At 41.6% G+C, this 15,011-nt stretch overlaps 1 protein-coding gene across 4 annotated transcripts in view; it reads right to left on the reverse strand.

Moving 5' to 3' along the window:
- Window positions 1-340: 340 nt before the first annotated feature.
- SLC25A44 (solute carrier family 25 member 44) overlaps window positions 341-15,011 on the reverse strand; it is a 409,314-nt gene continuing 394,643 nt past the window's right edge. For 3 of the 4 annotated variants that reach the window (XM_044079749.1, XM_044079752.1, XM_044079750.1), the window contains one exon: window positions 341-5,544. In XM_044079749.1, coding sequence (XP_043935684.1) covers window positions 5,353-5,544 — 192 coding nt within the window. In that variant the 3' untranslated portion in view covers window positions 341-5,352. The remainder of the gene's footprint in view (window positions 5,545-15,011) is intronic. The other variant, XM_044079753.1, reaches the window with a different exon arrangement.

The following is a 15,011-nucleotide window of genomic DNA, read 5'->3' on the forward strand; positions in this document are numbered from 1 at the left end:
ATTAGAAGTCAGTCATGAATTGCCCCAGTGTAAACAGTTAGTGACTATGAAATCCAACTGTAGGATGCATCCCAGAAACAGCTTACTCCCCACAATTTACTGACGTCTGCCTCTTGATTTAACTTTCATTTCATGTAATAGTAATGGATGGAAGGACCATTACGTGGTAGCACCACTAGTGGGTAGCAACTTCATAATGTTTGCAAATCCAAGGACAAAATTAAAGTGTCTCAGCAGGTTAACAACATCAACAAACATCAGCAAAGTGTCATTATTAAAGAGGTTGACTTCCCAAATAAACAACGGGCAAAACTAGAAAATAACTTGAGAGAAACACCTGTGACTTACAAAGAATTCACCATTTATTTTCCACTATTAAGACAGTAAAAATAACTTTCTGAAAAACAGCACTTTTTTAATCACTAATATATTAGATAACTTAATTATCCAGAATTGTTTACTGTTCACTTTTTCTTCTTTTAATATTAGGGACAAGAATCATTTTAATCTTCTAAAACACTGGAACAATACCAAAGAATAGGTATGAAGACATTACTCAACCTCAAAAAATAACAGGCCATCTGTCATCCTAGTGCAAAATCATCGGATTTACTGATTAATTGCAGTAACAGTTAGATGTCAATATTGGTTTCCTGAATATTGTCCTGGTGTTAGTACACAGTGGCAGTATATGTCTTTAAAACTCAGCTCACTCAAAGATGTGCACACAAATTTACATGTAATTAAACTGGTAATCCCCTTGTGATGAAAACCACAGGCCAGGCTAACAAATCATAACAACACTGTCATAGAATGTATTCTTCCAGATTTACTGAGCACTTTCATTCCTTACATACTTTCATTGAATAAATCTGAAAGACTACTGTATCCTCTGCCAGTGATCTTTGGGTTTATGTTTACTTGCATTTGGAACACTTGGCTTTTACTCATGTTTTTGTAGTTTGCACTGGACAACAAGGACTGTACTACACAAGTCCTACTACCATCACTGAAGTATCACAGTTGTAAGTGGTCATCCTGTTGACTCCTTGCAGCAGAACTGCCACATGTAGTGGCATAAGGTACTGCTGTAACGTGTCATAATATCACTATACTCGCCGCTAAACTACTACATAAGCAGCTGCTTCCACAACACCTGCCACCCCCCCACACCAAAAGCAAGACAGCAGTACATACTGCTTCTTCCATCAAGCAGCTTTTCTCAGTTTTGAAATCCCCAAACCCTGGCTAACAGCAAAGACATCTTTGAGCAGCTTTAAAGTCAACCATTTTGCCACAAATTACTTCACAGCAGTTTGAAGAAATGCAAATGAGGGCATGACAGCTCTTTTATTCTAGGTACACTTTTATTTTTTTCAGTCCGTTCAGTAAGCCACTTTTCAATTTTGTGTAAAAGAGGATTTTCTCAGTAACCGTAAGCCTATTTATTCTACTTTTGAGTTAAATAATGATATCGTTTATGAACATAAAGAAAGCATTTTTTTTTACATTTTCACAACTGTGCTAATTCTGGATCTTGATCTGTGTAACTATTAGTTGTATTAGAGTATTAAGAAGCTGCCCTAAGAACTTGTGGTTTCACTCCTCTCTGATGCATTCCCTCTATACTCGCTGGTGCTCTGCAAGGGACCCTTGAGCTGATCCCTGCTCTGGGCACCCTCAGCTATCACCAAATTCAGTCAAGCTAAACGGGCTTCCAGAATGCAAGGCTGAATCACTGCCACTTATTGCAGTGATTATGCTAATCACCCAGGTAGCAAAAACAAGGACTGTACTACTCATTTCGTTTCTACCACTGCCTTTGCTGTCAGACAGACTTTAGCCTAGCCATAGCTCTGCACTGCAAAATATGTTTTACAGACTGGTCACTTATTTATAGTGGGTAAGATATGGATATTTGTTAGTGGTCTGGTGACCACAGAACATTTGGAAGGTTTCATGCATCACACAACTATATTTTTCCATGACAATCATGGAATGAAGTTCCAAGATGCGTAAGCAGCAGAGAGGAAACTGAGTAGAACAAGGGTGGGCAAAGCTCTCCTAGCCCTTTGTATAGTATGGCATGTATTTGCAGAAAGCACACATGTTCCTAAAACATGTGAATGAGACAGAAACCATTGCAGAGCTAAGGACTGCAGAAGAAGAAGAAATGGCAGCAGCTGTCCACTGCAGAAGGTCTCCAAAATCAAACCAGCTTTTTGGTGAAAAGTCCTGAACAGTTATATTGGTTTCATCATATGTTTACTTCATTGGCATAGCCAGCATCTCTCTCTTTACAAAACCTGACAGCCTCAGTGCAGACAGCAATCAGGTCAATAAACAGAACACGAGGCAGTGCATGTTCATGCAGTTTTGCTTTCCTCTGTGGCAGACCCCTTTGAAATAATAAACCTTCATCAAATTGCACTCTTATACAAGAAAGGCAACTAAGGAAAACAAAATTCCATTTGCTGACTTTAATGTTACTGTCAGCAAACAGAAAATCAGCATATCTTTCCAAATGTAACCACCTGCAGTGACCAAAGCCACATCAAATTAGGTATTATGTAAATCCTACTGAGATATGCATTCATGCTAGACTCAACACTCAATTCCCACTAAATAAGCACCAGACTGATTTGCAATACAAGACAGTATACAAATCTCACAGTGACCTAAATGTCCTAAAGGAAATGCATGCCCTGCATCTTCCATTGCTGCTGACCCTTGCTAGGATGTCAGCTCATTCTGCAGGATGTGAGTGCCCAGAATGGGAGGCAGTGCTACAATATACAGCATCCTGAAGGGTGAAGTAACAGTGGGCAGCACATGCTGCTGTCACAGCCGTGGCACACAGCAACAGCACTGCCACAACCCCAACAGTGCATATGCAGAGCTGTCCTAATTCTGAATGAACTACAGAAGGCAAAGTCATACATTCGTACAGAAGAGCAAATGACCCACTGCAAGCACCACTTCAAGCAAGACCAGCTAAAAAGCTCCTGTTATTCAGGATGACACTAAGGGAGTTTAAAAATGGTCATCTCCTGACGCGATAATAATGCCACTACTAGGGCAAAACAGTAAAGGGCAAACATAAAACCGTGAAAAAGACAGGTAAATCATGACTAGCCAAGTGCCATAACAGCATGGCTATAGTACATCAGATATGCTTCAGCTGTGCACTTTTTATATTGCCAAAGTGTAACAAAGACAAGCTGCACTGATCTGTCTAGACTAAACCTGTAGAGACCTATCTGATACTCCAGTTATAATACTGCAAAATATTCCTTTTCTCATCTAATACACCAGACACTACTTTAGTGCAAGACATTTTGATTTATACACACAACGCATTTCCAGTTTTCGACTGAGAAATGCTAGTGTTACACATCCTAACCTGGAGTATCAAGCAGCCTAGCCTTTAACAATCCCAGAACACTTCAAAAGAAGATGATTAACCTACACTTGTTGTGCCACAGAAACAGAGAAGAGTACAAGTGAAAGTGTCTGTCTGTCTATCCCTTATTTAAACTGGAAGGGATCATGCTCGCTTTATGAAAAGCAATGATTCAGGATTTTTATTAGCATTTTTTCCAGTACATGACACAGAGGGGACATGATCAAAAGAGAATTGATTAAGCTGTTTCACCTTTTTTTTTCCTTCTTCCCATTTTCCATTGTTGGCATATGCTCCATTTGGTTACCTGGTCTTGTAAGATCAGTGTCCCCAAAAGTATGGGTCAAGATGAAGCACCTAATTGATGACATTTGGGTGTAGGGCACCCGATTTCAATATGAACCCAATTATTTTTAATCATGTTCTCAAGACTTCGACTGTGTTTTAATGTAACAAGTGTTCACCACGGACATCTTCAGCACCATGAAGACCCCACCTCGTGATACACTTGCACATGTACTGCCATCCATACCTTTCTACAATGCAGCACTAAATACTACAGTGTGGTCCATGATAAGCCTGGTTTCTAACAGAGTAAGAACTATTCACTGAATGCTTGATCCACCCATAATGTCCATGCTCCTCAGGACCAATACCTCTCCTAAAACTTGCAAAATCTGTGTGTCAACATTAAGGCACCATCTGATCTTGCCACACTACAAAGAATGCTGTAAATTTGACATGTCTGTTAATGCAGGTAAGTCAAGGTCACTGATCAGTTAACTGCTTCTGAAATATCAATTTAAAAAATTCGGCAGCTTGCACTTCTGTACTGTAAACTAAGCAGCACATTTTGTGGTATGTTATATTGCTTCTCATGTTATATTGCTTCTCTAAACTGCCACAAAAAGGGATTTGGTGATCTGTCACCAAGCCATTACAATAGAATCCTTTCCTACAAGGATTAGAAGGTTCTACTTACACACTAAGCTGCGAGGCAGGTGAGGGGCCACACCTTGTGCGTGTGGGATTATTACTATAATGACACTTCTACACTTCTCCAGGAATGTCCCGGCTAACTTATTGTTTTAGGACAAAGTGGTGTTCATTTTGGCAGATATCCAGCAGTTATAGATTCACTCCAGGCTGAAAGTGGATTTTAAGTTAATTCAGAACAAACAGACACATATACTCAGACTAATTCAGACAATGCACTGTATAATACCAAATGAAAATACTCAGGAAATCTTTCACTCCCCCCAGACCTGATCCCAGCCACTCACTCCCCACTGAAATACCTGAATATTTGTGGCCCTGAATACAAAAACAAACCAAAAGTCAGCAGTCGTGGAACATTCATACTTACAAAGGCCAACGAATGCCTCTATTAAATTAAGTTCCCAGATTAAGGACTAACTTAAAAAAATTATGTAAAATAAATTAACACCACAGAAATCATACTTCTTTAAAAACACTTGAATGCAACCATCAGCCAAGAGGTAACGTTGGTAAGCAACTCCCAGTTGATGTGAAGTGTCATCAGAACGCCAGTGGTAATTTTATCGGATAATAAACATCAGTCATAGGTTTTTGAAGAACAGGTTTATCCATGTATCCTGTAAATTTGTTATCATAACCAGATGTGGCCAGCACATACAGGACAACTAAGGCCAAGCAAGATGCAACTTTGAACAAAACTTTGTGGGTAATAAAAAAAAAAAAAAAAAAAAAAGAAAACTGTGAATGTTTGAAGACTCTGCTGTCCTGCTGTTTGTATAAAAGCCTCATTTGAGAAGTCAGCAAATATCTTCAGTTCAGTTTAGGTATGCTCAAAGTCCCTTTCTATAACAGTAAGAATCAGACATTCACAATTGTTTCTGTTTTGTGGGCCTTTTTTTTGTTACTCTAATGTCCTCTCCAAGAAGCCACATCTGCATTACTCCTATGTTTTACCAATGTCTGGAGTCCACCAGTTCTGGGCGGAGGCTGAGCTTCTTCAGTGTTTCATAGCCAACTACGATAACAAAGGCGGAGGGTGTGACAGAGATGATGCGAGCAGACAGTCCCTTCATCAGGCCCCAAGGACCCTCCTCAGCCATTAGCTGCTTAAAGGTACTCAGTATGGAGTTCCGACCCTCCACCTATAAGGATAGAGCAAATAAATTAAATTACACAATAATTACAACTAACCTTCTTGTAAATATTATGCTGGGATTACAATGGAACTGCATCACACAAATAGGGGGTACTTAAAAATCTAAGGAGGATCTAAGAATGAACTAGCTTTTACACATAATTAAACTGACAAATTTAAATTAAGCAATTGCTCTTTGAATTTATATCAGTCTACTAGCTAACACTTTCATGTTGATTTTAGTTCTGAGAACATTATTCTTTTTTAAATATTGCCTTTGGCATTGTTACATGACTGATAAAGTAATACCAGTACTTGGCAGCAACTCCTAAAGTATTTCTATACTTTGTTTTTGTAACAAGTCTTTAAGAAACTACGATACTTCAGGCAACAATAAATAAATGACCTGTTAAGGTATGCCTCAAAACATCATAACATTTAACTTCACAGACTAAAGTCCTCTTGGGATCATGACACTAGTGTAGTGAAGGGCTTGCAAACCCCTGTGATCCTCAAAACCATGCTGTTTGGAGCTTTATTTTATGTTCCTGTTATGGTCATCCTTGGCAAAAAGGTCCACAATAAAGTACCAGACAAGGAATGATCAAAACATTTGAAAGACTCGCTCCATTAATGCATAACAAAAACGTACGAGTTGCTTTCACTGATTTATTAGCATGTGTTGCATTCTGTCCTAGGATAGAAATTTTGAAGTGGTGGAATGGTTTGCATACCCCTGTCTTTCATATAGCTTTATTTTAACAGCAAGGTAATTCATAATGGTTGAAGAGAAGACAATCGATCAGACAAAGAACAATCAAAAATGTGACATCCAAGATTATTTAGCTATATACTCATACTGCTAGTTCAGGACTCAGGCTCGTTGTTGAGTTGCATTTAACTGAAAACAAGAATCAGTTGCTTTGTTTAGGCATTTCATCAAAAACCTCTGCAGTTTGCAGACTAATCAGACAGACTGTGCAACACTAGAGATAAAAGAGTTTCTCCCTTCCCCTACTGTTGCTAAATCTTGGAGTTAGTATACTCATATATGAGGGTGTAGGGGTTGACCCCATGCAGTAAATTCTACTTTGAGATTCTCACTGTAATTTCTTTTCATCAGAATGAGCGCTATGGAAAAATCCACTGTTTAGCCGTACATGCAGTGGTTCATTATTTGCTATTAAGTGCCAGCTGGCTAACAGAGCCATGTAACATGGTTAAGCTCAGCAAAAAAAAACAAGCTTTCTGGAGACAGTGTATGAGCTCAAATTAAGTTCAATGCCAATTAAGTGGTGGGTAGGACTGTGAAAAATGATGAAAGACTAGACCCAGCTAGGGAAAAGTACATTTGTGTATACATACCATAAATGTAGATGTTAGAGTGTATTCACTGTTGCAGTCATTACATTTGGGTTATCTGCTTGCAGGTAGCCCTCAGTCGGCCTGATTAACAACGTCTTGGGTCCTGCGTCGGTTGCTGTCCCTTCTTCCATGATATCAGGGGTATAAAACATGCAGCTGATGCCATTACATCAGTTTTTCTTGCCCCAGATGTTAGGTGCCCCCCTAATGGGAAGCAATTAAATATAAAAGTACAAGGATACATCTCCAACAATATAGCAAATACACCAAAAAGCTTTTAAGCATAGTAGAGTAAAGCAGAGGTATAACCAAAAGAAGTTAGGGGGCTGGAAGGAGGGTAACCTGAACTGCAACAGTGAATACACTCGAACATCTACATTTATGGTAAGTGTACACAACTGTACTATGTTCTTCATGTTTCACTGTTGCAGTCATTACATTTGGGTAGATTCCCAAAGCTATGGTTGGGAGGAGGAATTTCAGTAGCATTAGGACCAGCTATAAGGCCCTGCAAGACTGCAGTGGCAAAGCCAGCTCTGGATTTAGAGAAAATTGGCAAATGATAATGCTTGGTGAAAGTATGTACAGAACTCCAGGTAGCAGCTTCTAGGATGTCCCTGGTAGAGATGCCTCTGAGAAAGGCTGCAGAGGTAGATGCAGCCCTGGTGGAGTTAGGTCTGATCCCCTGGGGGATAGGGTTTTCCATGGTGCTTATAGCAGAAATGAATGCAATGGCCTATCCATTTAGAAATGGTTTGCTTTGAAATAGCCTTCCCTTTGCCCCTGCAGCAAATGCCACCAGCAGTTGTTCAGATTTCCTTTGAGGCTTAGTCCTGTCCAAGTAGAATATAAGTTGTCTGTGCACATCTAAGGAATGCAGTATCCGTTCCCCTTTGTTCTGTGGATTGGGAAAGAAGTTTGGCAAATGAATGGACCGATTAAGAGCCACACTGGATACCACCTTAGGCAAGAAGGATGGATTGGTTCTGAGTGACACCCTGTCCGCATGAAAGATGATGAAAGGCCCCACTGCCATAAGGGCCTGTAATTCAGATACCCTTCTAGCTGAAGTGATTGCTAAAAGGAAACCTGTTTTCCAAGAAAGACATTTTAAGTCCACAATAGCAGCTGGCTCGAAAGGAGGTAGAGTGGTTTCTCCAAAACAAAGTTAAGGTCCCAGGCAGGGGTTGGAGCTCACCTTCGTGGTCTCAAATTTTTGGCCCCTCAGAGGAACTGCTTGAGCAGTGGATGAGAGAAGAGGGGAGGTTCTGTGTTATAATGAGCTGAAATTGCTGAGGCATGGATTTTAATAGAGGAAAAAGACAGGCCCTTGTGAAGCATCTCAGTTAAGTACTGAAAAATCTGAGGTAAATTGGGTGCTGCTGTGCTCATCCCTTGAGACTGATTCCAGGTACAGAATCTTTTTCAGCATAAGATTTTCTAGTACTAGACCTCCTTGCCTCTAAAATGATATCATCACAGGTTTACTGAGGGATGGTAAAGGAGAGATTAGGTAATTAGCCAGGCTGCAAGATTCAGTGTTAACAGCTGAGGGTGCAGGATCTGTGTTCTCCTGCTGGGACAACAGGAAAGGAGTCTGAGGCAGGTGCCATGGGGATAACCGTGACACACTGCACAGGAGGGGGTACCAGTGTTGGCGTGTCCAGTCTAGAGCAATCAAAATCATCCTTGGTTTCTCCTGTTTGATTTTTAGTAGTACTTTGGAGAGCAGAGGCAGAGGGGGGAAGGCATAGACTGATAAGTTTTTCCAGCTGAAGGACAGAGCATCCACTTTCCAGGCTCGTTTGTGGGGAGTCCTTGTGCAAAATTTTTCCACCTGGTAGTTCTGGTGAGAGGCAAATAGGTTTATATCTGGGGCTCCCCCATTTGCTTGTCAACATGTTGAAAATCCTTGGTTCCAGTTTCCATTCGTGTGGGTCCCATGAGGTTTCTGCTTAGTCCGTCTGCCAGTGTATTTAATTTTCCTGGCAGGAATTGAGCTTGTAGGTGCACTTGGTAGCTCAAGGCTGTGTTCCACAATGCCATGGCTAGTCTGCAGAGGGGGTAAGAATGTGTACCCCCCTGCTTGTTTATGTACCACATAACAGTGGTGTTGTCCGTCTTTACCATTAGTTGTCCTGGAAGAATGTGGTCCTTGAAGGCTGTCAGAGCAATCTGTACAGCTAACATTTCTTTTTGATTGATATGCAGGTGCATTTGACTTGGGCTCCATTTGCCCTGAATGCACTTCCCTGCCAGGTGAGCCCCCTTGCATAGTCTGATGCATCTGTTGTTATGGTTTGGGCGGCAGGGGGTGGTGTGAAAGTTAGTCCTTTGTTTTGGTGGCAGACCTCTGCCCACCAAAGGAACTCTAGGCGTAGGCAATCTATGATAGGAATCATTGCTTCTAGATCCTGGGAATGTTGACACCATAGGCTTTTTAGATACCACTGTAGTTTCCTCATACGCAGTCTTACATATAGAATTAGAAGAATGCAGGAGGCCATGAACCCCAAAGGCTTGCAGTATTTGTCTTGCAGATATAGCAGGGTTTTTCTGGCCACTTGTTTGAAGTAGGTTGTCAAATGAATTTGTTTCTCTGGCGTGAGGTAAGCCATCTGGGAAGTTGTATTCAGACTTGCTCCCAGGAATATAATTTGTTGACAGGGTACCAGGTGAGCTTTCTTTTCGTTTATGGTGTACCCCAGACAGGTTAGAACCCTTTGTACAAAGGCCAGATTATTCAAAAGTATGTCCTGACTTTCTGCCTGAATTAGACAATCGTCCAGGTATGGGTATATTTGAATATTTCTTTGCCTGCAGAATGCAATAACTGGAGCTAGGCACTTTGTGAATACCCTGGGTGCAGTAGATAAGCCAAAGGGCAGTGCAGAGAACTGATAGTGTGTGTAGCCTGCTTTGAAGCAAAGGTATCTTCTGCAAGATTCCCTGATTGGGATGTGCAGGTATGCTTCTTTTAAATTTAGTGTTGCCAACCAGGCGTTTTTGCCTAGCATAGGAAGTAACTGGTGAAGGTCAGCATCTTGAATTGTGGAATCTCCGAAAAGGTGTTTAGAGTAGACAGGTCCAGGATAGGACGCCATGAATTGTCTTTTCTGGGTACCAGGAAAAGTCTTGAGTAGAAACCTTGTCCCTTTTCCTCTTCTGGTACCAACTGAATAGCCCCCATGCTTAAGAGAGAAAGTACTTGTTTTTGGGCCTCTGCCCACTGGTTTGGGGGTAGGTCCGTCCACCCGTTTGGTGCTGGCAACGTGTGGAATTGAAATCTGTATCCCTGGGACACTATATTTAAAACCCATTTGTCCTGGGTAATTTTAAAAGGAAGTCACTGAGATAGTTTATCATAGGGGGGAGTCTTATTACTCCCAGATTTGGAAGTGGGGGCTCCCCACTGCTTAGTCCTGTGTGTCCCCTTGGACTGAAACCTGGGGTTCCTGCTGTGTCTGGGTTTGGCTTGAAAAGACCTGGAAGGGTCTGGAAAGGACAACTTTTTACAGGGCCAGTGCCTACTTAATCTAGGAGGCTGAACTTGTAAGAAATATTTAACAGTTTGCATAGATTTAGCTTTATCTTCCATCTTTTTAAGAACTTCCTCAGCCTTGTTGCCAAACAGACTGTCCTGATTTAAGGGAGCATCTAACAATTTAGCTTTAACATTATCAGGTAAAGATTGCTCCTTAAGCCAAGCATGCCGTCTGAGCACAGACCCAGTAACAGCAGCCCTGCAAGAGGCCTCTAATGAATCAAAACCACATTGCAAATTATGTTTTCCAACCTGTTCAGTAGAATGCATTAAATCCTGTAATTTTTTATTTTCCACACAATCAGGAATCAACATCACTTTCTGTTTAAGCAATCCAATAACATGTTGCTGATACTTTAACATATGAAACTGGCAGTTTAAACCCTAATGGCCAAGGTTGCAGAAGTGTAAACCTTCTTACCCCATCTATCCAGCGCCCTGGAGTCTCTATCAGAAGGGGTAGGATTTTTAGCAGTAGAAGTCTTAATGCCCTTGGACCCCTGAGAAATACTCTCTGGATCCACAATAGGATTTTTAAAAAGGAACTTGTGCGAATCAGGGACCCTGTAGTATCTCTGTCAGGTTTTCTGGGAGCAGGAGGCAAGGAATCTGGGGACAAACTAGATTCTGAAAAAGCATCATCAACAATGTCTAGTACAGGAGGGATAGCTAAAAGGCCTATGCTGAGGCAGGAGTAAGAAATCCCTGAGCCTCTTTTTTGAATCAGAAAAATCCTGGCTTCCCAGTGGAAATGCTCCTTTAGTGTATTTAAGGTTTCACCAAAAGAAAAATCCTCTGGAGGGGAAGCAGAGGGAATGGAGTCCTCTGCATCAGAATCCTATAAGTAGATAAGGGCAAATCCAGATAATCAGAAGAATCATAAAAAAACAGAATCCTGGTCAGAAGATTCATAAACCACTTTGGTCCTAGGCCTCTTAGAAGGGGGGGGGGGGGGTTGGCTACCCCTGATTAGAGTTATTAGATCTTCAGCCATTCTTATCATTTGTTTTTTAGGCATAGATGCCTGAGCATGTGGCCTGGGCGTCGGTTTTTTAGGCATGGTTCCAGATTTAGGCCTAAGTGAAGAAGGAGGCATCGGTTTAATATGCAAGTCGGTAGGCCTGAATACACCCTCAGAAGCCGGTGCCGGCACAGCGGCTCCGGACCCATCCAAGGTAGAGACATCCGCGGGTTCCATAGTTGAAGCATCTCGCGGCATACCGGACTCCGAATGGGTCTCAGTAGAGGCCTGCGAATCAGAAGTAGCGGGTATCAGGGGCTGCGAAAGCGCCTCACTGAGTACCGGCGAACTGGCGACTGGCTTAGGAGAAGCGTTGTCGGCAGTTTTGGACCTCGGTGGCCTGTCTCTGTCTTTATCTTTGCGTTTTTTTTGGAATCTCAGTAGTCGGATGGCTAACTGACTACATTTTTGGATAATTAAACCAAGAACTTAAATATTTAGAGGCGAAAATATACCGACGACAGATAGTGCGCCGATTAAATAAAGCACAAAACCGACAGCAAGGTACGTCGTGATCAGGGCCTAGGCAAGGAATACAGAACGAATGAAAATCTTTATGAGGTATTTGCTTTCCACAAGTAATGCAATTATTAACTTTTACCAACATCGGTAAGGAGCAAGAAAAAGTTTCCCCAAATGGGGTACTTGGCTTTAGTTGAAGACTTCAGTTCTGAAATTCGAAAACGAAAATTTCAGGAGTCGGCTGACCAGCACTTGTGAACTGCTTCTGCTTCGGGCACTGCACGGCAAGAAAGACTGATGTAATGGCGTCGGCTGCATGTTTTATACCCCTGACAACCTGACATCATGGAAGAAGGGACAGCAACCGATGCAGGACCCAAGACTTTGTTAATTAGGCCGACTGAGGGCTACCTGCAAGCAGATAACCCAAATGTAATGACTGCAACAGTGAAACACTAAGAACATCTGGCTATTACACTGTGCAGTGTGCCTCATTGTTGAGCAGAAGCCATAGCTTGCTAAGAACAATGATAAGAATCACCTCAACATAGTTACCCTTACCTCTACACAGAATATTTTTTTTTATTTTATAAAATTGTTATATGAATAAGCCCACTGGATACAAGCATCTCTTTTTAGGGGATATCTAGGAGCACTGTGTGGTTAAGTTAACTACTCAATGTCAGACGGCAGGCAAATGGAGGTGGAAAGAATCAAACCCCATACCCTTGACTACAGGAATCAGCTCCAACAGCACAGAGCCTTAATCCTCTGTGCTCACTACCAGACAATGAATATTGGTTCTGAAATTAGGAATTATGTACTTACCATAACTTGGTATATGTGTTGTCCTTCTTCATTCTTCCTCACTGATGGGTTACGGATCCTATCTTTGGATCCGACTTGGCCGCATTTTCCAGACTTTAGATTCTAATCTTGAGCTCCTCCCTCTTCCCATAACCCACCACACTAATGCTAACTCCACAGATCGAGTTTGCTGCGTAAGTCTACAAACTTAAAGAAACAGGACAGATAAGAAAGAATTAGGACTGAAACCTTGGAACTCAAAGTTCCTGTAATATCCAATATCTTTCTAGAAAATATAAGGCCAGGGAATGGCTGGGAGGGAAGGTGAGGAAGAATGAAGAAGGACAACACATATACCAAGTTATGGTAAGTACATAACTCCTAAATATGATGTCCTTTTCATTCTTCCTCACTGATGGGTAGAGTCCCCAGCTACATAATTCTTGGGAGGCCCTCAAGGAAAGCTATGCCAGAGCACTGTCAAACCAACGGAAGATCTGTTTCTGGAGACAATGCCCAGTTTGTAATGTATCACAAGAGTGCGAGTATACAAACAAGTTACTGCATGAGACATATCACATAAAAACTGCGGTAGAAGGGTTAATAAGGTAGTCATAGATTTGACAGAATGCCTCTAGGATGACAAGGCATTTCCAGACCACTATGCAAATGAATCAGAAAAATACAGTCAGTAGTCTAACTGCCAGGATTATATATGGGACTGCTTAACCCAAGCGAATAGAAGGAAAGGGAAATAAACTGGTCAGATTTTCTGTGCCATTGGTTCCAGAAAAAAATAAACATAATTGACAATTCAAAAAGGAAGATAAATATTGACTGACGACTATATTGATTCTTATTTTCCACTGTAAAAAAGTAAGTTCTCATGGAGAAGGCAGGTAAAATGGCTATTGACTTGGTAGAGGGGCTTTGGGAGTATGAGCAATGGCAACTCTTTTAATGAATAAATAATAGAAATACTGTCTGTAATCCATTCAGGTATTAAGACTGGACACTGCCTGACCTAAGTGAATGGATTAAAAGGGAGATAAATAGTTGATCAAATTCTCTGTACCTTATTTTTTCTTGAAGTATGCATCTTTATTGCAATGACTTGGAAAATAGACTGATAATTGAACTGATTTTGTGGCTACTTTAGGTATAAAGGCAAGGTTGGTTCAGTTTATTAATGGTAGAGAAACTTGCCTTCTCCTTAAAAGGACTAGCCCGAAAAGGGAGGTGAACAATAGCTAAGTGAGGTCCAATGTACAAGAAAGAAATCCAAATAGGTGAATTATTTATCATCATTTGATATTTAATTACCCGGATAGTCTGACTGGGCCAACAGAACCCATTTACATCGGAGGCTCAGGGAGAAAAACTCCAAAGGCATGCAAATACAATATCTCAAGCAATGAAATTTCCATGGAGGATACCTGAGGTGAGGCCAGAGGTAGGGGAATCACACCAGGCAATGAATGTAATGGAGCTCTTCAGCCTATTTGCTTTCTGTAGGAACTCTGAGATCAGAGGAAGAGTGGTGTAAGCTTATATGGGAGAACTGTGGGTCATTCAAGAACCAGAACATCCCTGGGTGATTCCCTTGGAGGGTGATCAGAGTGAAGAACTTGCTGTAGTAGTTGATGAGAGGAGAGGTGAAAGGGTTGCAGAAAGGCTGGCCCCAACCACCGAAAATTATGTTCACTACTGACTGATTGGAGGGACCACTCGTGAGGTATTAGAATGGGCTAGCTGAGGCTGTCTGCCAGAGCACAGGTTTCCTCGGGTATGTACATTACAGTTACAAATGTGATCTGAATGGTTCGTCATTCACAGACCCTCATGGCTTCTCTGCATAATGGGTGGAAGCGGGTTCCCCCTTGTTAGTTGATGTACCAGACTGTTGACGTGTTGCCTGTATGGAACGCAACAGTAGAACATCATTAAAGGCTTGCAATGTTAGAAGGACTACTCTCATCTCGAGGACATTGACATGTAGCTTGGTTTCCAAAGGAGACCATGTATTTTGGACCATCCTTCACTTGTAATGTCCACCCCACCCTGACTGGGAAGCATCCAAGTTCACTGTGGGTACAGCGGAGGTAAGAGAGAATGGCCTGCCCAGAAGCAGGTCATCTGACTGAATCTACCATCAAATATGATGTTTGCAAATGGGAGTGTGCTTGACAGCAGTAGATAGAGGCTAGTAAAAAATAGACCCCTGCCCTGCTGAGGTCCACTGGTGAAGAGGGAATGACTCCACTTGATTCGTAGT

Source organism: Protopterus annectens, chromosome 8.part0 (assembly GCF_019279795.1).
Source record: "Protopterus annectens isolate FY-2018-M chromosome 8.part0, PAN1.0, whole genome shotgun sequence".
NCBI lineage: Eukaryota > Metazoa > Chordata > Ceratodontiformes > Protopteridae > Protopterus > Protopterus annectens.